Consider the following 23,271-nt stretch of genomic DNA (forward strand, 5'->3'; position numbering starts at 1 on the left):
GGTTTCGGCTGCCGAGACATGTTTTCTAAGATGTGCCTTCGTTAATGCCCAAAATTCCTCAATTGGTCGAAGTTGTGGGCAATTTGGTGGATTCATGTCTTTTGGGATGAAAGTGACATTTTTGGTAGTATACCGTTGATTTCAAGTAGTGACAAGAAGCAAGATCTGGCCAGAAGACAACAAGATCCTTGTGGCTTCGAATCATGGGTAGGAGTCGTTTTTGTAAACATCCCTCGATGTATCGCTGTTCATTGAAGCAGTGGTGATGAAGGGTTTCGAAATCTTACCGCAGCTACAAATTGCTTGCCAGACCATAGCTTTCTTACCAAATTTTTCGACTTCAATCGATGTCTCGGACTGGTTTAACACTTGCCCTTCTCGCACCGTATAATATTGTGGTCCCGGCAAGGATTTGTAATCGAGTTTCACGTAGGTTTCGTCGTCCATGATTATGCAGTTCAAATTTCCAGTAAGAATCGTATTGTACAGCTTTCGAAACCTCGGCCTGTTTGATGCTTCTTGTTTTGGACTACGTTTTGGTTGTTTCTGCTTCTTATAGGTTCGAAGATTCAAACTTTCTTTAGCACGAAGAACATTTGACTTCGAAGTGCCCACGTTTTTGGCCACATCCCGAACTGAAACCTCCTTCTTTTGCTCGAACGCCTTCTGTATACGTTTATCCAACTGAGGGTTATCAGGACCTTTTTTTCGACCCGTTTTCGGTTTATCCTCAAAGGTGTTATCCTCGCCGAACTTCCTGATTGCATTTCGCACGGCTTTTTCACTTATTCCTTTCATTTTTGCAATCTTTCTCAGTGACAGTCCGCGTTCTGTGCACCATTAGTACACAATTTTTCGACGTTGCTCTGTTGAAAGTCCACGCATTTCGAAACAAACTAATGAAAACGAATAAACAACTGCACAAGTGGTTAGAGAAGAGTGTTAACAACAGGACGCAGCCATAAAACTTGACAGATTCTGAACCATTGCGAAATGGCAGCGGTTTTTGGTTGCGACCACACTTTCTGGGACAGTCTTTACTCAATGACTGGATAAACTGTTTGCCTATGAACAGCTAGTTTGTTTTAAGGTGACAATTTAGATTTTCTGTTTATCAATGGATAGAGAGAGATCTCAATAAAATGTTGCATTTTATCACAATTTTGGGAAGTTTGTATTTTATAAACTAAGCCATCGTGGTAGACATTGTCAAACGCTTTTTCAACATCTAACAATATCATGCAAGATGTTTTCGAAACAGCTTTATTCCTCGAGAGGGTGTTATTGACTCTGACCAACTGATGTATAGTAGAACGACCTTATCTAAACCCAAATTGTGCTTCAGGAAAACTCAAACAAACGGGACACTGATCGGACGATAGCTCTTCGGATAGGCGGGATCCTTTCCAGACTTTTTTATTGGGATTACTTTGGCCACTTTCCTATTAGAGGGAAAGTAGCTAAGAACAAAACATTGGTGGAAAATAGATGTTGGAAAAATCTAACGCTTGGGTGTATGCGTTCTACATTAACAACCGAGTCAGAATCCAGTGCTTCAATATTTTTTGATGTATTTTTTCAATTCTTCTGTGATTCGGTGATTAGCAGCAAATATAGAAGGCATTCTATCGACAGTTACTACAGTGGCAGAAACAGTAGTTTCGTGAGGACTGTCCATGTCTTGACCGTCTCGGTGGGAACTAACAATATGCTGACCTAAAGCAGTAGCTTTTTGAATCGGTCATCCAGACGAAAAGGTGGTGAGGACTGATCATGTGCCTACTTCAAAACCGTCGTCCGGATGCGAAAAAGGCACGCAAACGTGATGAGTTTCCCTCATTGTTTCCAAAAGTCTTAGAAAACTTTGTTTTTCGGTTATTCATGGTTATCTTACACTGTTGAAAATTTAATCACAATTTCCTGATCATATTCCCTGTTGCTTGTAAAAAAATAATGCTGTTGGATTAAGTAAAAAAAAGAGATTTTCACGATTGAGTTCTACTCACTGTTGTGTATGGCAAATTTTGATAAGGCGCCCCATAGTAAAGTAAGCCGTGTTCATGACAAAATTTAGGATTTTTTTTACTACACTGAACGTGTTTCCCCGAATGGAAACCGTGGGCACAACTAGTGAATGAATGTTATGCTGTTTTTTCACCCTAGTATGCTTTCCAATGGGCTACTGCGAGGGTCTTCGTTACCGATGACCGATCGAACCGAGAAAAGCAGTGCGAGTGAAAATGAAATGCCGAACACCAGTGCCCATAAGAGCAAGGCATGCCAGCGAAAAGTAGTTCAGAAATGGTTGTTGCTGGGGTTGCTATAACCACGAAAGCAAGTACGTGATCGTTCATCCCCGGATCGTCTAGTGAAGTATAAAAGGATTGTAGAAGAGTGAGTGCTTTTATTGTGATTGTCAAACGTTGACTATCAATTGACATTCTGGAGCAATTACGTGAATGGTATATTTATCCGGTGATCACAAAATAGAAAATGAACTGATAGTTGACAAATATTTTTTTTAAAAATAGTAGCTACCAGAATCGGCTGCTACCTTCCATTAATGCTGGGAAGCGCGACGGTAATTGAGCTCCATTAAGCTCGTGTGTCTGTACTGCTTAGTTAGTTAGTTAGTTAGTCAGTCAGCCAGTCAGTTCTCCCACCAGTTGGCCCCTTGATCCAAATTCATCACTCACTGAGTCTGTATGTGTTCGCACTGTGCACGGAATGGATCGGGCGCGGGGGAGGAAACACCGGAGGCAGCCACCAATGGTGAACGCGAATACCGACCATTCATTCAAATGCCTTTCCACCTACAGTTTCGTGCAATGTCGCTCGTGATGCATTTTTAAAGGTTCACTCCGGTTGGTTCCATAGCAGAAACGCGAAAAAATAAAAACAAACGGTTCAATAAACTGTTATGTAAGAAAAGGCAGAAGCAAAAAAAAACGCGACCATCTAAGCGAACGAAGGTGAAGCCAGGGAGCCCAGAATGACTCCACACGGAAGTTTGCTCGACGATCTGCGATGATGACTGATGATGATGAATGATGATGATGCTCTTGCTTGCAAAATCTGTGTTGTTTTGACACCAACCAACCACCGTACCGTCAGATAGATTTGGATTTCGCGAAACACTTGGACGTGAACCGTTATCACGAATATTATTAAACGCAACTGTTAGCTGCTGTTAGGTGGTTTGGTGTGGTCGTGTTGGACAATCCGTGGAATTGAGTAAGCTTTAAATGGAGCAGTACTTTTTTTTTCATGGGAAGGCAAGTGCTTAATAGAGTGTAGCTTGAAATTTGAAATTATAATGAGTATCACACATATATTTTATATGTATCGTTTCAGTTCAGGAAGACAATTGCTCTTTTACTTCTTCGATGTTTCTTACTGGATAAGTCTGTGAAATTTTTTCCGGGATGGAGACTTAATCGCTCTATAAAGCACGACAGTTCGACGTCCATAAATCGAACAAAAACTGTTTCCCAAACTACCTTTCAACTGAAGCCGAAGTCTGGGAAACGCTTTCCTTTATCAAACATCTTTATTTTTTTCGCTTTGGGACCACACTTCAAATCATCATCGGTTGGATCGTTTTTTTCTGATATCTGTACTACTATCACTATTTTGTGCCTAACGGATCAATCTCGAGGACCATCTTTACTGTGTTTCTCGTCCAATATATCAGTTTGTCAACGTCTCATTTGAATTTTTTTGCAATTGACCTGGCGTCTCTTTCATTCACATTTTATAAGAAATCGATGCTTGTTCCATATTGAAGTTTTTTGAATCAGTGTTCCCGGAATCGGAGCCCGGGAATCGTTATAACTAGTCGAAGTAAATTTCAGGGTGGCAAGTGACCGGGAAAATCGGAAAAACCGAGAAAAAGTCGGGAATTTGGTTCCGCCGGAAAAAAAAACCGGGAATTTTAGTGAAAAATTGGGAAACGCCCAACTAGCCCAAATATGAATAACAATTGTTAGCATCATTATTTTTATTATTCAACAAATGAGAAGTAGGAGACAATACCCAATTTAGAGTTTGAGTGAAATCTTCAGTCAAAGTGTTGAAACAACTTTTTGTCCCATACCGGTTGTATATTGAACATTTCATTGGAAATTTTAGTGTTACTCCATGTCTCGTCCAACGATTTTTATGGGCTTAACAGCAGTTTTAAATCAATCAGAAAGCATCAGAACTTTCTTAGCTGTTTTCAAGGACAGCACAATGAAAGCTTATCCTGAAAAATAAGGATAATTTGGATGCTTCTGTTCGGTTCATTAAGTTTTAGAATAAGTATTCAACACACTTGCCAAAGTCTCAGGGTAACATCGGAAATTTTTTAATTAATTTATTCAAAATTGTTAGGAGCTTTCGTGTTTTTGAGTTTGCTAATGATGATCATCTTTTTTTTTTATTATTATAGAGGTTTTAACATTGTTGTCATTCACCTCTTCGGGCCAGAAAAGTTTTCTGACCCTATGTGCGGGTTTGGGAATCGAACCCAGGTGGGAAGCGTGAAAGGCATCGACTTACCCATCACGCTAAACCCGTCCCAATGATGATCATCTTGAGACAATACTTGTGTTATGTTATGTTTGTGTGAGATTCCAATAGGACTCACAAAATTGGAAAAGCTTTTGACTTTAATCTTATACACTGTTTGCAGGAAGTGTTTGATTTCCTTTTTTGAGAGCTGAAACTGGTTTCCGAGGATCAGTATAGAATCCTAGAAAGATTTAGAATATGGTTCGATCTGTTCAGTGATGTAATCTATGTTTAATTTTCTTTTGAGGGTCCTCAACGAATTCACAGATCGTGAACCGGTGAACCGTTCGTAAATATCCATCGCTTGACCCCTCAACCCATAAAGTTCAATGGTAATGATGGTATCTATGGAGAACTTATTTGGTATTTATGAATAATTATAACTTGGAAAATCATCGCATCAGTGTTTTGATATCTCTTTTTGCTCATCGGTTTAACTTTCTATAATCGCAGGGTTTGTCTAAAATCGAGCGGCTTCTAAGTTTGCTAATTAAGTTTCTTGTGTATAGAATATGAGTTGAGACACCGTTTGTTTTTGAACGACAACTTTTCACTTTGTTACTCCTGCGCTGAATTCATAAACTTGTCAGATATTCGTAAATCTACGACAGCTTTGAGTGAAACGGTGCTTTATATGCATAAACTATTATCATATTGCTCTTTTAATTGTAATGTCCTCTTGAACTAGGCGATAGATTGCAGCAGATTTATCAAAAACTACACCAATTATTCAGGCTCTTAGACGCCTGTAATGAAATCCTCAGTTTACTTTTTCTCAATTGCGACTCATACAAAAACTGATGTGTAAGTAATTTATCGTGTGCAGATTTTAACCCACTTGTGCTATTATCCTTTTTTTCAAAAAAAGAACGCGAGGTGTGGGCGGGAAAAAATTCACCGGTGCTAGAATCAAAATGATATGGAATGGGACTAACGTGCCCGTTGAGCATGAACGGTTTAATGAACAGTAATCTGAAGGAGTAGAAGATATGTCATTTAAGCTAAAGTTTGTGTTTTGATGATTCTAAAATATGAGAAGAAAAGAATAAAATATAAGTACTGTTAATTCAAACAATAATTTTCAACATAAAATTGTATGTCTAGAATGATTCTCTACTCAGTTTCTTAATTTATCTCCCAGTGAACATACTACATCCATAGTTTTTCTCAGACTTCAAATACCTACTGATTGATTTAGAATATTCAAGTCATATTCAACTCTTTGTGTGTATGTTTTGTGAGCATGATTTGATATATAACGTATATTGGCAAGATAAACGAATTGAAATAGTGCCAGCAATATTCAAATTAAACGAAAAGTTGCAGTTCAATGAAAACTTTCGACAATGAACCGACATCATCGAGGGGTCGAGTTTCACTGGTACATAGAAAAACGATGACCACTCCATCTTGAGTTTATCTTTGGTAGGATCACAAGAACGTTGTATTGATGTGAATGAAGGAGAATTGAATTTAGTTCGATATTGTTTTCGATATGAGATCTGTATCCTATCCGATTAGTGAATTTTATTGGTAGGTGATCTGAATCAAAGTCAGTTCATTACAAATGTGATATTGATTTTTTAGAACTAGATCAATTGTTGAAAGATTTCTCATAGAAGATACATTAGTTGGGATATTTGGAAATAAAACTGGGAGAAGCTAGAGGATAGAGATCTTTATGAAGAACTCATACTTTCACATTATTTTGGGGATGCTTAGCGTTTAGAATCCTCTTGGGAAAAATAGTTCGATATCTTGTGCGGTTTTGCAGCTATCATTTTATTTATTTCTTTATCAACGCATTGAAATCGTAAACATGTTACTGTTTACAACTGTTGATAGGGTATGTGACAAAGTTGGTTTTTCTCACTAGGGGGAATATATCAGAACAGAATGAAATTTCACTCAAACATTTCTACACCAAACCGCTGTTTGTAACAATAATTGTTTGATACGATTTATTACTGTACAACTTTCTTGAGAATGCATTTGATAGTTACCCTAAACTATAGTCTTTCTTGGTGTACAATTTCCTTTGGTGATGTATATTGAATATCTATAAGTCATGTCCAAATATCAAAGCAACTTGGGTATATATCTATTTACAATACATTGTCGTGGTTTCAATGGAAAAACATTCTTAATAGATCAGCATTCTGTGTCTTTATAGTATGGAAAAGAATAATTTTTTTATATTTTCACAATGACGAATGAACGTATTGTTTATTGACTAACAGATACAATAGAAAAAAATGGTGTTTCAGAAGAGCCATACAAGGGAGCCAAACGGTTTTACTAAATTTGTTTGCAAGCGAATTACCACAATTCAAACAGTGTATGTCCATATGACCAATGTGTTGTACAGAGGTCTAAGCCTTGACGGTTTTGTGTTAGGTTCGCCATCATGCCTTTTATAATTTTTCCATCGAACTGAAATTTCGACTTTCATTTCTGGAAGAAACTAAGAAAGCTCTGTTCAAAATGCTTTGAAATTTGTAAGCATAGATTGTTGTTAATTTTCCAGATTGGCAATCGACTTATACTCTGTTTATACATCGAGATACCCGAAAAATACTTCATCCTCAACTTGCCTTAACATGGGATATCTGTTTAAAAACCGGGGAAAAACGGGAAAAACCGGGAAATTGAAATCGGCGATTCACCCTGAAATTCACACGATCGTCAACCAATTTGACTTGTTCGCGACAAATTCTTGACAGATTAAATTTGAAACAAAATAAATTTATTGTGCATTGTTAGTTGTCTTAAAACTAATTACAGCTACTTAATTAGGCTGCATGAAGAAACTACTATAAGAAAATGTTTTAATTTACTTCATCCATTCGGGCCTGTTACGACTTCTCTGCAATCGATTTAGCTGCTTTCGTCCAAGTCTCTTAACGAAAGTCCAATACCGATCGATAGGTCGCAACTCCGGACGGTTAGCTGGATTCGCCTCTTTGGGTACAACATGGACTTTATTCGCTTTACATCATTCCAAACCACCTTTGGCGTTGTGACAAGAAGCCAAATCAGGCCAGAATAGTGAGAGAGCGTAGAAATGCTAACAAGCGCTTTTTCAGACATTATGCACAGCAAGTTGCTTTGTTTACCGTTCCAGAAATGATAAAGCTGCACATTACCTGCCAAATCAAATATTTTTATCGAAACTTGGCCACTTTCTTCGTCCTGAAAGGCTCCTCTATGCTGTTCCGTTGCATGAAAGTAAAAAAAAGGAATTCCGAGAAGCTGCTTAATGTCTTACAGCACATAAGTTTCATCGTTCATTATCACGCAGGAAAACTTCGACAAACGTTTGCGAACCCGGATTTTAGCCTTCACATTCTATTTATCATTACGGCTCGGTACAGTTTTCACCTTGAACGATTTCAACGACCTTGCCGGTGCTTGAAGGTATGGATGAAATTTGGAGACATTTTGTTTTTTTTCTAGCCACAGCACGTACCGAAAGATCTGGTCCTCTTCGGCAATACTTGCTTCATCTTCGCGTTTTTTCTGGTGTTCAGATTACACCGGATCTCGAAGTGTCATGCATTTCTAGAACATGCGGCATCTCAAAAAAAAATTTGGTTTTGGAAGTCTTAAAAGTCTTAAGTCCCAAAGTCGATTTTAACAACAAAATTTTTTTTTGAGATTACACCAGATCTGGACGTTTCATGCATTTCTAAGATATTTGGCATCAAAAATTCGTTGATATAAAAGTGTTTCTCTCAACCGGTTTAACACATGTGTAGACTTGTTGAAACGGCGTAATTCATTAAGCATCTTAGTTCTTTAAATGTATTGTCTAAATATCTCGAAAACGGCTACGTCTAGGAGAAAGATCGTTAAGTATAAATTTATTATTATTATTGTTTATTTATTTATACCTTTACCTTTCTTTGGTAAAAACTACCATCACCTTTTCGATATGTAAACAGCTATGTCAAGTTAAACATACATTTGAATGTGGCAACCCTGCACGCTAAACAAAATTGAACAAAGCACATTGTGTGCTATGCGGTTTTCTTCTTCTTCCGTACCAGCACATACCGATGCGTACCGATGTTGCATTATTTTTATGACAGTTTGAAAGTTTTCATACTTATTGCCCTATAATTTCGGAACCGGAAGTCGGATCTGGATGAAATAGTACAGTATCTTTTAAGACACTGAAAGCATTAATTTGAATAATGATTTGTGAAAATCGGTTCAACCGTTGCTGAGAAGTGAGTTCCGGTTTTGGAGCTTTTCTTCACTAATACCGGTGCGTTTGGAAGCAGAAACCGAGCACTAGTAGTCCCAAAGTATAGTTATATATCCACCAACTGACAAGATCTGCTAACTAGATGAATTTACCAGTTAATTTTATGAAAACGTGCAACTCGTTTCGCCATCGCTTGTGAAAAAATACTCATGAAATTGAAATTTTTTACTAATCGCACTGTAATTTCGGAACCGAAAGTCGGATCTGGATTAACTTTTCGGGGACTTTTTAAACAATTTCAAGACCTTTCATTTGCATCTTAGTTTGTAAGAATCGGTTAAGAAATTTCCGAGTAAATTGAATGCGCATTTTCTCATAGATTTGTACATATTGCCTTGTAATTCTGGAACCGAAGTCGGATCGGGATAAAATTCAATAGCGATCTATGGGACCGTAAGACCTTTCATTTGTATCTGAGTTTATGAAAATCGGTTCAGCCATCTCTGAGAAAATCGAGTGACTTTATTTGTCACATACACACATACATTCATACATACACACACAGACATTTGCTCAGTTCGTTGAGCTGAGTCGAATGGTATATGACATTCGGCCCTCCGGGCTTCGGTTCCAAAGTCGGTTTTCACAGTGATTCTATGAAGATCTAAATGCCAAAACCCGTAAAGAACTGCGAAATCTGACAAAATCTGGGAAAATTTGTAAAATCTGGTAAAATTGGAAAAATCTGGCAAAAGATCTGGGCAGTTAGAGCGTCTGACGTCTAAATCTGCCAACGCTGTCCATGAGTAGGCAAACAAAATTTGACAGTCTCTATCAGACGAACTCTAACCGTGATGGTAAAAACAGTGAAGTAACTCCTTTCAGAAGTGTGCGCGTTCAAAGAACGACACCCTGTCGCGTCGAAAACGGACGCACTTTGTGGACGCCTGATTTACTCGTTCCTACATTTACAATAATCAGAGTATCAAAAAAAAAGCCCGGTTTAGGACGGCCGATACCCTGAGCCACAAGAAGCTCCCAAGGAAGCTGGAAAGGCTACATAGCATTTACTTCCCGCACGAAGAAAGTGAGCTTCGAGGTAAAGTTCATTTCACACACCAAGTTCCTCAAGAAGGTGCTACTGTGGCTGTCAAACAGCGAGAAGGGGATGTATAAGCCGCTCTTTCTTCTGTCCGGACAGGCCGTGAACGGGAAAAATTATAGTACGAATTACCTTCCGAAAGTTGCGGTTTTCATCAAGAAATACCACAAGGGGGAAGACTTGGTGTTCTGGCAGGATCCGGTGTCGGCCGGATCTCGAAACGATCGTTAGAGGAGATGGAGAGGCTGAATATCGATGTGGTACCCAAATCGGTGAATCAGCCCCAAGTCTCCCAGTTGCATCCCATCGAGAATTTCACTGCCAACCTGAAGCGTGAGATCTACTCCAACAATTTTGTCACGAAAACTGAGAAAGAATTGATAAATAAAACGAAGAAAGAACTCGAAACCATGCCTGCACGTATGTTTTCATCCGCCATGGCGAATGTTCCGGTTAATTGTCGGAAGGCCGCTCGCACGAGCGAAGAATTTTTTTCAAGTAAGCTTAAATGATTACCTTCCATAAGAAATTTATCAAAAACAATTATCTGTCTTAGATTTTGTTTTATCACCAACCGAAAAAAGTCAATTTCTTTAAATGTAAATGTTATTCATTCGTTTATACATTTTTTGGTATATTCTCGTGCGTAACATTGACTAAGATAGGTACAATCAAAGTTGATTTGAAAGGTTAGTGTTTTTTTATATTAATTTAAGAATATTTAGTGACTGAGCACCCAATTTATATCCTGATTATTTAAATTTATCTCATCTTTCAATAAATATTTATTTTAAAAGGTTAATAATCGTTTGTACCGCTTCAAATATAGAAGGCTACATAGGAAAACAGAACCAATACTGAATCGGATACAATACGAAATTCTCAGAATTTTCACCGCGAAGAGATGAACAGGAATTGGTAGAATACCAATCCAATCGACAACACTGAATGACGTTAAAATGATACAAACACAAGGACCAATTCTTGACATCCTCCAAATCTTTTGTTACAAATAGATTATGTCGCTTCGGTTACAGGGGAGTTAGTTTCGGAGGGGATACATCATTTCGATTATGTCTTATATTTCCACCAGCGTTACGAGTGTTCATTTGGGTGAGGTAGCCTAGTTCGTATAAGATGAAAGGCGTGGAACCTGCAAACCTCCACCCTCGGTCAGAAACATAAACTCAAAAATTATACGGATACGGAATCGAATTACCAATATTCATCATATAATGCATATTTATTAAATGATCTGTTTCTTAATTTCAGGTCATTTGTGAGCATTTCACCGAGAAATATTACACCAACAGTTAAACTACCGTGGATAATCCATTTTAAGCACAGACACGAACATCACGAGCCAGTTGCTGTTGTTGTTATCATCTGTTTTATCTGTGATATTGTTACTCGATTAATTTGACGTAACGAGTATTCTTCAGGGGGATCTGACTCCGTCCTTAAAGGTAATCTCAGAAGATGGTAGTTGGCTCAAAATATCTAATTGTTGTTTTTTTTTCTTTTTTAATTATGTTCTTTCAGGGTTAAGGTGCTACATCCCCCTTTGGCCAATAGTCAAAACAAAGCACGGCGATAGCGTTTTAGTGAATTACTACAGTGAGCGAAGAATGTTGTGTTTTCTCCCTGAGTAGCCTGAGAGAAATGAACATTATGGCAGCACAAGAGAAAGCAGTTGAGCTCAACGTTTGAACCGGGGTGTTGTGTCGCGAGTGTGTTTTTCAGTGGAGAAGTGCTCCCGATCGAGAACTGACAGAAATAGAATCGAATTTTAACATAGACACAGTGTCAACAGCGAACGGTCAACTTCCGCGTCAATGACTGAGTAAGTAAGCTCGAACGCTGCGATAGGAACAAATCTACAATCAAAGTTTCCGAAAATTTGGAATGCAATAATATCAACTAAAATATTTAACAAAAAAAAGAAAAGTTTGTTTTTTGTGCAAATCGTGTGAAAACGAATACTATTAAACTGTAATCGAATGATTGATAACATAATCTATCCCACGTGAAAATCTACATTTAACATCTTACTAAATCGCAGAATAGTGCATATATACCAAGAATCTATATATCTTCGAAGAAGAAACGAAAAATTATTAACTTCAGCCACATTCAGTCATTTCCCGACAAAAATTTTTGAAAGAAAATATATCTGTGAGTGATCGAATCAATTTGGAGAGGGAGGGAGAATAGAAAAAAAGCATGTCCCAATTGTGTAAGAAATTTTACAACGCCTAACAAAGAAACAAAACTTACTCCTACCGACTAGCAAACAAGTGGGTAGTAGGCGAGTGTGGTTATCAACGTTTTTGTCTGCTTTTATCTGTGGTTTAAGCGTAATCAGAAGCTATAAGTACATTACTAAGTGTGAGACGGAAGCATGTGAATGATAATAATTTCAATCTGTGAACTATGTGACTTCGGTGGCGAAGTGAAAATCGAATCAATATTGTGTTCCGCAAGCGAAATATAAGAACAGAAAGCTTTACAAAAAAAGTGTTTGAACAAACTCAAAGAGACTTAACTACTAGTACACTAAATATAACAAAAAAAAAAAACAAAAATACTGCGCTCGAGATAGACACTCTCTGGCGTTTGGTAAAATAAAGACTGAACAGAAAGTTAGTGGTTACTTTTGTAGGTCAAAACGGGTTCGACAAAAACCAAACCAGGAAGGAACCACATGCCGTAACGTGAAGAAGCTGAACTGTTCCTAAACTACCGATGGCTTGAAATAAATCAAAACATTCCAGCAAGGCACGCTACGCCAAGAACAACGGAAGTTAGTTTCATCCGAAAGTGTGTATGGAAAGGCAACTACTACAATGCCTACTAGCAACTACTCAATTCGATACGAACAAGTCTGAATACGCTTCAAGTGAACTATAGAAACAAACAAACAGAAAAATGCTATGAGAACAATAGACGATGCTGTGTTAGTGTAAAGAAAAAAAAAAACAAAACGAAGCGTAAGCCAACTGATAGTATTGCAAGTGGATTTTTTTTTTGTCAAAACATAATCATGGGTGCAATAATAAATGCGATCGTCGGTCGCCAGTCGTATGAACATACCATCATTATCCAAAACAACCGCAACAACAAACATAACAACATCAGCCATAAAGCAAAGAACGTGAATAATGATTATACTGTGAATATGATATGTGATTTTATTGATTACCTGATTAAATTTAATGTTGATCTTAGCATAAGCGTAGAAAAAATCATTTTACTACAACATCAGCAACAATACACTACAAATGACCAAAACTTAGTAGATAAGGCCAAACCCCGTACTACCGCAGGCAAGTCACAGCTTGTAGTGGTGCATGATATACCAGCTATCTCATCCGGGTACACATCATTCGATGAGCTTCTGAGATTAACTGCTCGCCAGCGGAAGCTGGAAGCAACCGGAACTAACGTTTCCCGTTTTCTGCGTCTCCGTGGAGGAGGCGAAGGTTCACTGAACAACGGAACCAGTGCCTGGGGATCACCCCCCAGCAATCCCAATGCCAACTCCTGGGGTGCACTTGCTCCTCAGCAGCAAGGTTGGGGCAATACACCTCCGAATGCGAACCAAAGGTCTGAGTTGAACAAGTCAATGCAACCACTTCAGGGATCCGGTGCAGGTGGCCCCTTAGTTGGAGGAAACAATGGTGGCAGTAACAACTGGAATCAAGTTGTTAATCCTAATAAGCCGCCCCTTCAGCCACCTCCTCAGCAACAACAGCAACAACCACAACAATCTAATCAATCCAATCCATTGAGTGGCAATTTGGGGGGTAATACAAATCAACCTCCACCATCTCAACAACAAGCACAACAGCAGCAACAACAACCACCACAACAACAACCGCAACAACAACAACAGCAACAGCAGCAATCTTTACCACCAACTGGTGGTAATGCTCAACTTGTGTCACAACCAGGAGTTCCAGCCCAAAGTTCATCATCTAAACTCGAACATCTTAACTCAATGCGCGAGGCTTTGTTCAGCCAGGACGGCTGGGGTTGTCAGCATGTCAACCAAGATACCCAATGGGATGTTCCCGTATCACCGGAACCACTGAAAGATGCTTTAAAAACTAACTTCAACAACGGAACGGAACTGTGGGAAACAAATCTACGAAACGGAGGACAACCCACACAACAAACCACTCAAAAGACACCGTGGGGACCTTCCAGTAACATCGGAGGCACCTGGGGTGTTGATGATGATAGCAATGCCGAAAACACCAGTGTTTGGACGGGTGGAACGGCCGGAAATGCCAATCCTCCCGCTCCTGGTCAACCAAATTGGAATCAAAATAACAATGCCATGTGGCCACCAAACGTTGCCAATGCTCCACCCAAAAAGGAACCGGAATGGACTGGCAATGTAGGAGGTGTCGGAGGTTCCGGTGGAAACAATTGGGAGAATCGTGGTGCGGCCGCTCCTCCGCCTCCACATGCGGCGGCTCCCCAGTTGGATATTGCCAATGTTGATATGCGAAATATGCGTCCCCCGGGAGCTATCGAACCGAATCGCGAGTTCCGTGGAGATCCACGTGGTATTTCTGGTCGTTTGAATGGCAGTTCTGGGATGTGGGATCAACATCCGATGCCAAATACTCCACTGAACAAAATGCCACCGCAACCACCGTTGTTAAATTCTGCAGCCGGCGGTAATCAATGGCCCATTGGTGCTGGTGGTCCGCAAAACATTCCTCCATCTAAACCACAAACTGGATGGGATGAAGCATCGCCGCCTGCCAGCCGTCGCAATATGTCCAACTTAGATGATGGAACTTCATTGTGGGGTTCTTCCGCAAACCCTAATCGTCCCAACGGTCCGGATGCCATGATTCGTAACAACCGAAATCCACTTGGCGCTAACTCCGGGCCCGTAGGTCCCGGTGGAATAGGTGGCCCCAGACTCGGTGGACCTAGCGGAAATCAAATGAAATCGGACAACATGTGGGGCCATGGTGGACCGGGTCCGATCCGTAACGGTTCGTGGGATGATGGCAATGTTGGTAGCAATTGGGAAGAGAAAGGCCCCGGGCCACTCGGTACAGCAGGTAGTGGTGGATCGACCTGGAACGATGGCCCGGGAAATCCTCCGTCATGGAATAACAAGAAGCCAATGGTTGGCGGTACCAATGTATGGCCCGAGACAACAGATTTGATGGGGGGAGGTGAATGGGGTGTTGGAGTCGGCAAACCTCCGAACAAGCACAATCCACAGGACATTATCCGTTGTAGCAAACAATTTCGCATTCTGTATGAAATGGGTTTCAAGAAGGAGGACATCGAACAGGCTCTTCGTACGGCCAATATGAGCTTAGAGGAAGCAATGGAAATGCTACAGCGCAACAATGGAAACAATATGCCCGATCTGAGACGCCACGATGATCATCCGGGTAACTTTGAGCCACCGTTCTCCGGTGGGCGTTATCCAGGCAGTGGGGCTGGACCACCGCTGCAGTTTCCACAGGTAAGTTGGGTCGGTGTTCTAAGTATATATTTGTCACGTTGTTTGGTATAACTTTCGATTGGCATAAACTAAATTGTTATACTGTTTCATGTGGCATAATTTTCATTTGATTTTATTTCCTATAGAATTACGGTACCATTAGTCATTTCATCTCATAAATACCATTGGTTAGAGTGATGAACTGGGCCCAGAGGATGAGATGGATTACAGTTTGAATACAACTTTTCACCATGTGGATTGGAATTCGTCAAAAAAATAATCGCTCGATCCGGAAGGATTAGTAGGATTCGCCCCGACCTGGAAGGATTCGTAGTGTCAGTAGAATCGTAGCACCAGCCATGCAATGGTTCTGTACACTCTGAATCGGCTGCGAAGTCTGTTGAAACAGAAGGTCAAATTCCACAACAGGAATGTAATACCAAGGCTTTGCTTTCGATCCGGTAGACCGCTACTGACCTGAATGTGTCGATCGGTACTGTCCACACCATCACAACAAAGGAAGAAGTTTGGGTTTTCTGATGAGAAAGTTTTTGTTTTGCAACAGTCGAACAATGTTAAAAATGATCTATCGGTTGTGGGTCAAGTTCCCACTGGTGTTTCGCAAGAAAAACGTGAAAAATAATGTATTATAAGGCCGAGGTTCAGGAGAAGGTTGGGTCCCGGTTCTTTTGAGATTTCTACGGGAAAAATCATTAAGTCTTTCAACAAGTCAGTTCACCGGCCCATACGCTCAATATCGTCCAAGTGTGGTGTCGCGAAATATTTAACTGATTTTCTCGTTAAGACTTTATTATCTCCCAGAACCCCGGATCTTAATCCCCTGGTTTTATGTATTGTTGTACCTGCTGGCCAAGTAGAGGGAACATCGAGTGAGAACTATTGACCAAATTGGGGAGGCTCATTTCCAAGACCCCGGACGAGAATCCGATGGATTAGGAGCCTGTTGGTGCATTCGCTTCGAATTTTCCTAAAACAGAAGTAGCAAAGATACTAGTGCCGAATCCATTAACTTTGAAATTGAAATCTAATCCGAAGGCTTTTTGACAACATGCGAACGAGTAGAGGAAAGAATATGAACAAATTCTTTTGTTTAGCGATTCAAATTGAACTGCTTAAGCACTAACTGAAGCCGAAGACAAAATGCGGAAAAATCGAAATGAAATATGTACTTTTTGTACGAACCATAAACCCCTAAATGTTAATATTCTATGGCTATTAGTAGTCGGTCGTCACCCGTTTTCGCCCGAGACGTCAGATGTGGAATTCGCGTATTCTGGGCGGTTCAAATTGTACTGCTAGGGGAAATATGTACTTTTTGTACAAACCAAACACCCCTAAATGTTCAACTTCTTTTATGTTCCCAGTCTATAAGAAAGGAGATCTAATTAACTACAGTGGCATCACATTTCTTAGTACAGTCCACAAATTGTTTCAAAACTACAGTCCACAAATTGTTTCAACACCGATTTGCATCTCAACATGGCTTTATGTCTAAGAGTTCTACAACCACGTACCTGTTGGCATTTATGTCTTTTGTAAGAGATAGTACGTCAAAAGATTTAATAACAGACGCTATTTACACTGATCTTTACTCTGCATTTGATATAATTAACCACGATATCACGATAGCTAAATTGAAATACTTCAATACCTTAGGGATCGTCGTTAAGTAGTGAAAATCGACGATCACGTTTCTAATCGGTTCATCACGTCGTCCGAAGTTCCACGGGGTAGTCAACTCGGATCTTTTATATTCATAATGTACTTCAACGACGTCAACTTTTCCCTGGAAGGCCCTCGTCTTCCGTTTGCTGACACCGTCAAGATCTATTTATCCGAAGCTCAGAAGATGTAACTTTTTAAACGAAGACAGTTGTTGAACATCGTCGAGTTGTGTAAAGGGAACCGTATGAAAGTAAATCCTGACAAATGTTCGACCATTATGCTGAAAATGAAATGAATGAAAGAAGATCCATTTAATTTTGAATACTTTTTGGAAGGATCCCCAATTGCCAGGGCGACGTGTGTTCAAGATCTTGGTGTTCACCTCAGCTATATTGCTTCTAAAGGTTCTCGCAACTTAGGATTTGTAATGAGGATGACTAAACGGTTTAAGTATATTGTTTAAAATTGTATTACGGTTTTGTTGTTCGTTCAACCCTTGTGTGTTTCTCAGTCGTTTGGAATCCTCACTACCTAGACAGTGCTAATAGAATCGTTTGCTTCGCTCTCTGGTGTTTAACAATGTGGCACAATTTTCATCAACTACCAAGCTACAAAAGTCGCGGGTTACTAATCGGTCTCGATACACAACAAGTTCGACGAGATGTGGCACGTGATTTATTAATAACACGTCACCTAACAATATCCAGATCATTGTCAAATTCATATGATGTTTATGAAGTACCAACTTTCAAAAGACTATGTTTGAAATTTCCTAACATTTCGGTTAGTCAGAAAAAAGAGACAGTCATTTAAGTGAGACCAGAGATGTCCATCTGCTCTGTGTGACGAAGAGCAAGTATAATTTCTCCACTCGCATTTACAAAATCAACCGGAGCTCTTCTCTTTCACACACACTGTTATATAAAGTGTGCATGCATCATGAGAGCGCGTGTTTATTTCCTTACAACTGTAGCACTGAATCACACCAAATTGATAGAGCAGAGCTCTAAAATTCTTATCATTTTTCTGCTGAACTTGAATGGACGGAGCTCTGCCGCGCGACTCCGTGCGATCTGTCAAGTTTCGCTTCGCGTCGCTTGTCGTTTTCTCTCTGGCTTCACCCTAAGCAAGCTGGTTTTAAAAGTTACGCGTTTTTTTATAACGACCAATAATTGCGAAATTGCAGGCGAGCTTTGAAAAATAGAGTATTAAATTTAACACCAGACGAAAGAGAAAACTTTTCCCTGCTGTTTACTATTATGACTTACTCTCAGCGAGTGCCGAGTCATTCGAAATTACTCTTTAAAGTTGTTGATAGGCTTATTGGCTGTTATAAAAAAAAACGCGTGAAGTGTTATCCGATCTGTTTTCATTGGAAAAAAAACATTTGTTGGTTTTCTGAAATTAAACGTGGTTGTATATGGCGATGATTGTGGACGTTCTGGTCGTCAATTTGAGGTGGTTACTTCAGGAAACATAAGAAAGTTAACATATTGGTTATATCTAATCATAAATTGAAATTGCGTGACATAGCTGAGACCGCGAAGATATCAGAAGACCAAGTGTTTACAATCAAAAACAACAACGTGTTGATGATTCAAAGTATTGTTTGGTAATGAATCAGATTTTTTTTGCATGCATCGATATGTCGATATGTCGAAATGGATGAAACATGGCTCCACCATTTCACTTCACTCGGAATCAAAACGATCATCATGGAATACAACCGATGAACCACGACGAGACGGTTATGACTTTAGTATTTTAGGATGCACATGGTGTAATCTCCACCGACTATCTTAAGAACGAAAAAATAATCGAAAGCTAATGCTACATAGCGTAGTTAAATCGATTAATGCAAAAATCAAGGAAAAACAATCTCATTTGTCGAAGAAAAAACCACTGTCACCAAGACAATGCGCCGATTCACAATTCGATGGTAACGATGGTTAAATTGAACGAATCACACTTCGAATTGATTCTTCATTCACCGTATAGTCCAGCTCTGGCTCCCAGTGACTAAGATTCAGAGAGGCGAAATAGTAGCGCGTATGCACGGAATGCATAAGAACGCAGGTTCGAGTGCTGTCTCTGAGCGTATCTTTTTCCAATAAATCATCTTTTCTGTTAGTTTTTCATTCATATGTTATTCAACTAAAGTACGAATGATTGATATTAGAAAGGAGCTATTTGTAACACTTATAAACACGCTATGTCAACCTTACGGAACGTTTTTAGGTGCGGAACGTGTAAACGTTTCAATAATAAAAGCCTTAAACTAATCAAAACTTCCGGCGAAGTTCTCCCGGTAACGTTGACTGATCGTCTGAATCGAACTAACAACTGTTTGAGGTTAGGGCTTTTCGTAATGAAAACAAACCAATTTTAAAATGGCGAATGTGCATTTGTGGTTGCAAGTGAGCTGTCCGTAGGCGACTGCAGTTCGAGTCGTCCAATAACTAATCGGAAACAGGGGCCTCTTGCAAGTGAAGCAGTAATCGGCATTAATCATCGTCGGTCCGAGTCGAATCGAACATCAGAATAAATGTTATACGGAATTATGTCAAATAAAAATTATGCCAAACAACATTTATGCCGAATGAAACAATATATTACTTCAAAATGTGCCCACCGAAAGTGTCAGGGACAACAATTTTCTTTATTTTCCATGAATCATTTATTTTCCTTACACAGAACACTCAAAATGGACCCAACAACATGCCCGGTGGTATGGGTGGCGGTAATTCAAATCTGTCCGGTTTGAACAACCTTTACAAACCGTTGCAAAGCTACTTGAATCAAGCGCCCCCATCTGGACCGGGTCAGTTTGGTCAAGGTGGTCCGAATGGATCCGGTGGTGGCGGTGGTGGAGGTGGTAGCGGCAGTGGCGGTTTAGGTGGTGTCGGAAGTGTACTGGGTGGTGGCGGCGGCGGCGGTGGTGGTGTTGGTGGTGGTGGTGCTGGTCAAAATTCTTCAGCCCAGCCGTCAACCCAACAGTTGCGTATGTTGGTGCAACAGATTCAGATGGCAGTTCAGGCCGGTTATCTTAACCATCAGATACTTAATCAACCGTTGGCACCGCAAACGCTGTTCTTATTGAATCAGTTGCTGAATAATATCAAGGTGATTTGGGGACGAGATTCGTATTGCAAGACTGAGTTGTATATCGTCTTATTTTGTTCCAGCAACTGCAACTAACTCAAACTAATCTTCAGCGCGGTGGCGGTGGTGGTGGAGGTGGTAACCAGATGTCGATGATTCCCAAAATCAAACAACAAATTGCCGGATTGCAAAACCAAATTGCTACTCAACAGGCCATCTACGTGAAGCAGCAACAGCAACAACAACAGCACGGAAGTCATCATCACTCGGGCAATACCTCCAATATCACTCATCTGGGAGGTAATTTCCATCGGGAGCAGAACGATTTAACAACTCTTCAAAATAGTTTGTCCGAGATGGGTTTGGGTAAAGAGCAAACTGGTCCGTATCATCATGGACCGGGTGGAGTTGGTGGTGGTGTTGGTGGAGGCGTTGGCGGTGGTGCTGGAGGAGTTGGAGGTGGTGGTGGTGGTGGTAACGGTGGTGGTTCGACAAGTCAGCAATCTCGTTTGAACCAATGGAAGTTACCATCCATGGAGAAAGATATTGGGCATGATTTGACAGATTTTTCACGTGCTCCGGGAACTACCGCCAAGTCCACACTTTCAACCGCGGGATCCGGCATGGCTGGATTAGGCGGACTTCAGGGCGATAAGTGAGTGCAGTGTGAGAGTTGTAACAGTTTAAGTGTGATACTACCTATGATTTTTGTTGTTGTTGTAGCACTTGGTCTACTGGACGAGGTAGCATCACAGATGGATGGCCAGATTCGGCTGGAGATGCTGCTGGTAAAGAGTGGCCATCAAATCAGGAAACGTTTACAGATTTGGTGCCAGAGTTTGAACCTGGAAAGCCCTGGAAGGTTTGTTTTTTTTTGAGCAGCAAAAGGAAAATAGTTCCAAACATTTTTTTCATTTTTTTTGTGCAGGGCACACAAATGAAGATTGAAGAGGATCCAACCATTACACCAGGCAGTATCGCACGCAGTCCGATCGCATCGATTTCGATTGGTGCGGCCAAAGATTCCGATTTGTTTGCTAACAGCAGCAAACCATCTCCGACCGATTCGATTAGTTTGACTTCCTCTACTTGGAGTTTCAATCCAGGCAATAACAATTTTTCAAGTTCTATTTCCAAGCTCGGTGGAAATAAAAACACTTGGTCTGACGCTGGCGCCACTGATTTATGGGGATCTGGATTGGGTGGGGGCACCGGAGGTGGCAAGACTCCCCGTGGACCTCCACCGGGATTGTCTGCTGGAAAGAATTCTGGTGGTTTTGGCTCTAATGGGTGGAATCATCGTACAGGACAAGTCGGTAATTGGGCATCAGGTGGAGGAGGCGGCGGAACCGGTCCCACATGGTATTCTACATGGGTCTTGCTGAAAAATCTTACTGCACAGGTATGAGCTTTGTTGCTGCTGTTTGTTCTACATTGGATAGATAATATGTTCTATATTATTCTTCAGATTGATGGTTCAACATTGCGCACGCTATGCATGCAACATGGACCGTTGCAGAATTTCCACCTTTATCTTAACCATGGAATAGCTTTGTGCAAGTACATGTCTCGCGAAGAGGCAAACAAAGCTCAACAAGCACTGAACAACTGCGTGCTAGGAAACACCACAATTTGTGCAGAATCGCCGACGGATAGTGAGGTGCACACTATTCTGCAACATTTGGGTATACCGGGAAATAATAACAATAACAACAACAATAATAATAACAACAACATAAACGTTAATTCTGGTATTGGAGGAGTCGGAGGTAACAACAATAACAACTCACAACAGTGGCGTTCGGGTGGTTCGCAGCAGTCGAATGCACGTTCGGCAGGTAAGTTTTTACGTTTTTCGGAAAGATGTTCCTTTTTTTCTCCGAACGAAGTGCTTCTTTGCAATGTGTTTTCTTATCAATTCTTCGCAGTATAAAACACTATGTAAATTTTAAGCCTTATGACCATTAATCTCAATGACCGTTATGCCAAATAACCAGTGTTGGGAAAAAAGCGTTTTCTAAACAGTGCAGTGTAAAAAACCAGCTGGCATCAAAGCAACCTTTCGTCGCTATAATCACTATTTGGAATGTGGAAAAAAAATTGTTATTCATATTACCCACCCTACGTGCATCGAAAATATCGCAGTCATTATTTCTCAGTTGCGAAATTATCCAGAATTTTTATTGATGGAAATATAATAATTAAATCTTGTACGAATCACTTCGGTGTCGAACTAAAGCGTAGTGGAAATTCAGCATCGAAATATCATGGGAGATTCTTTTCCCTTTCGATTATTTCTTTAGCGATATTTCTGTGTTCTCCGAGGCCCAGAGTTTTGTGGATGCTTGTTTCATGACACTGCAAATGACATTATCCCAAGTAGAAAATAAATTTTCGTAACGATTATGCGAAACGAAAAACCGGGAAAATTCGGGAATTTTAGTGAAAAATCTGGAAAAATATTACAAGCTCAAATATGAGTAACAGCTGCTAGCATCATGACTTTTTTTTTTTCAACATGTGAAAAGTAGGAGACAATATCCAGATTAGCGTTTGAGTGAAATGCTCAGTAAAAATGTTGGGACAACTTATTGTCCCATACAGGTTCTATGTTGAACACTCCATTGGAAATTGGGAAAACACCCAATACCTCGTCCAACGATTTTTAAGATTTTAACAAGATTTTAATAACAATCAAGAAGCATTACAGCCTTCTTAGTTGCTTACAATAATAGCACAATGGAAGCTCAATGCCCTTGGCATCTAAGAGCTTAAGCAGTGTGCCTTCAAATATGTTACTATTGAATAAAAAAAAAATGGAAGCTCATTTTGAAAAAATAGGATAATTTGGATACTTTTGTTGGATTTTTATAAGGCTCTAGAATAAGTATTCAACACACTTGCCAAATTGATGGCAAAGTCTCAAGGTAACATCGGGAAAACTTTTAATAAAATTATTAAAAAGTTTTGGAGTCTTAATGCTTTTAAGGTTGCTAAAGATTGCCCTTATTTTATCATAATTTGGACTGAAAAAATTGGAAAAGCCGTCGACTTCGATCTTATCCATCGTTTGCAGGGAGTATTTGAGTACCTTCTTTGAGAGCTGAAACTAGTTTCTGAGGACCAGTAAAGTAATCT

At 40.0% G+C, this 23,271-nt stretch overlaps 1 protein-coding gene across 1 annotated transcript in view; it reads left to right on the forward strand.

Annotated features, from left to right (window-relative positions):
- LOC131430346 (protein Gawky-like) overlaps positions 1-23,271 on the forward strand; it is a 40,538-nt gene that overhangs the window by 5,810 nt on the left and 11,457 nt on the right. Inside the window, exons 2-8 of the mRNA XM_058595248.1 lie at positions 11,139-11,332; positions 11,409-15,366; positions 19,726-20,154; positions 20,217-20,788; positions 20,857-20,995; positions 21,062-21,535; positions 21,602-21,971. Of these exons, the coding sequence (XP_058451231.1) occupies positions 12,910-15,366; positions 19,726-20,154; positions 20,217-20,788; positions 20,857-20,995; positions 21,062-21,535; positions 21,602-21,971 (4,441 nt within the window). The 5' untranslated portion in view covers positions 11,139-11,332; positions 11,409-12,909. The remainder of the gene's footprint in view (positions 1-11,138; positions 11,333-11,408; positions 15,367-19,725; positions 20,155-20,216; positions 20,789-20,856; positions 20,996-21,061; positions 21,536-21,601; positions 21,972-23,271) is intronic.

Source organism: Malaya genurostris, chromosome 2 (assembly GCF_030247185.1).
Source record: "Malaya genurostris strain Urasoe2022 chromosome 2, Malgen_1.1, whole genome shotgun sequence".
NCBI classification, from domain to species: Eukaryota; Metazoa; Arthropoda; class Insecta; order Diptera; family Culicidae; genus Malaya; species Malaya genurostris.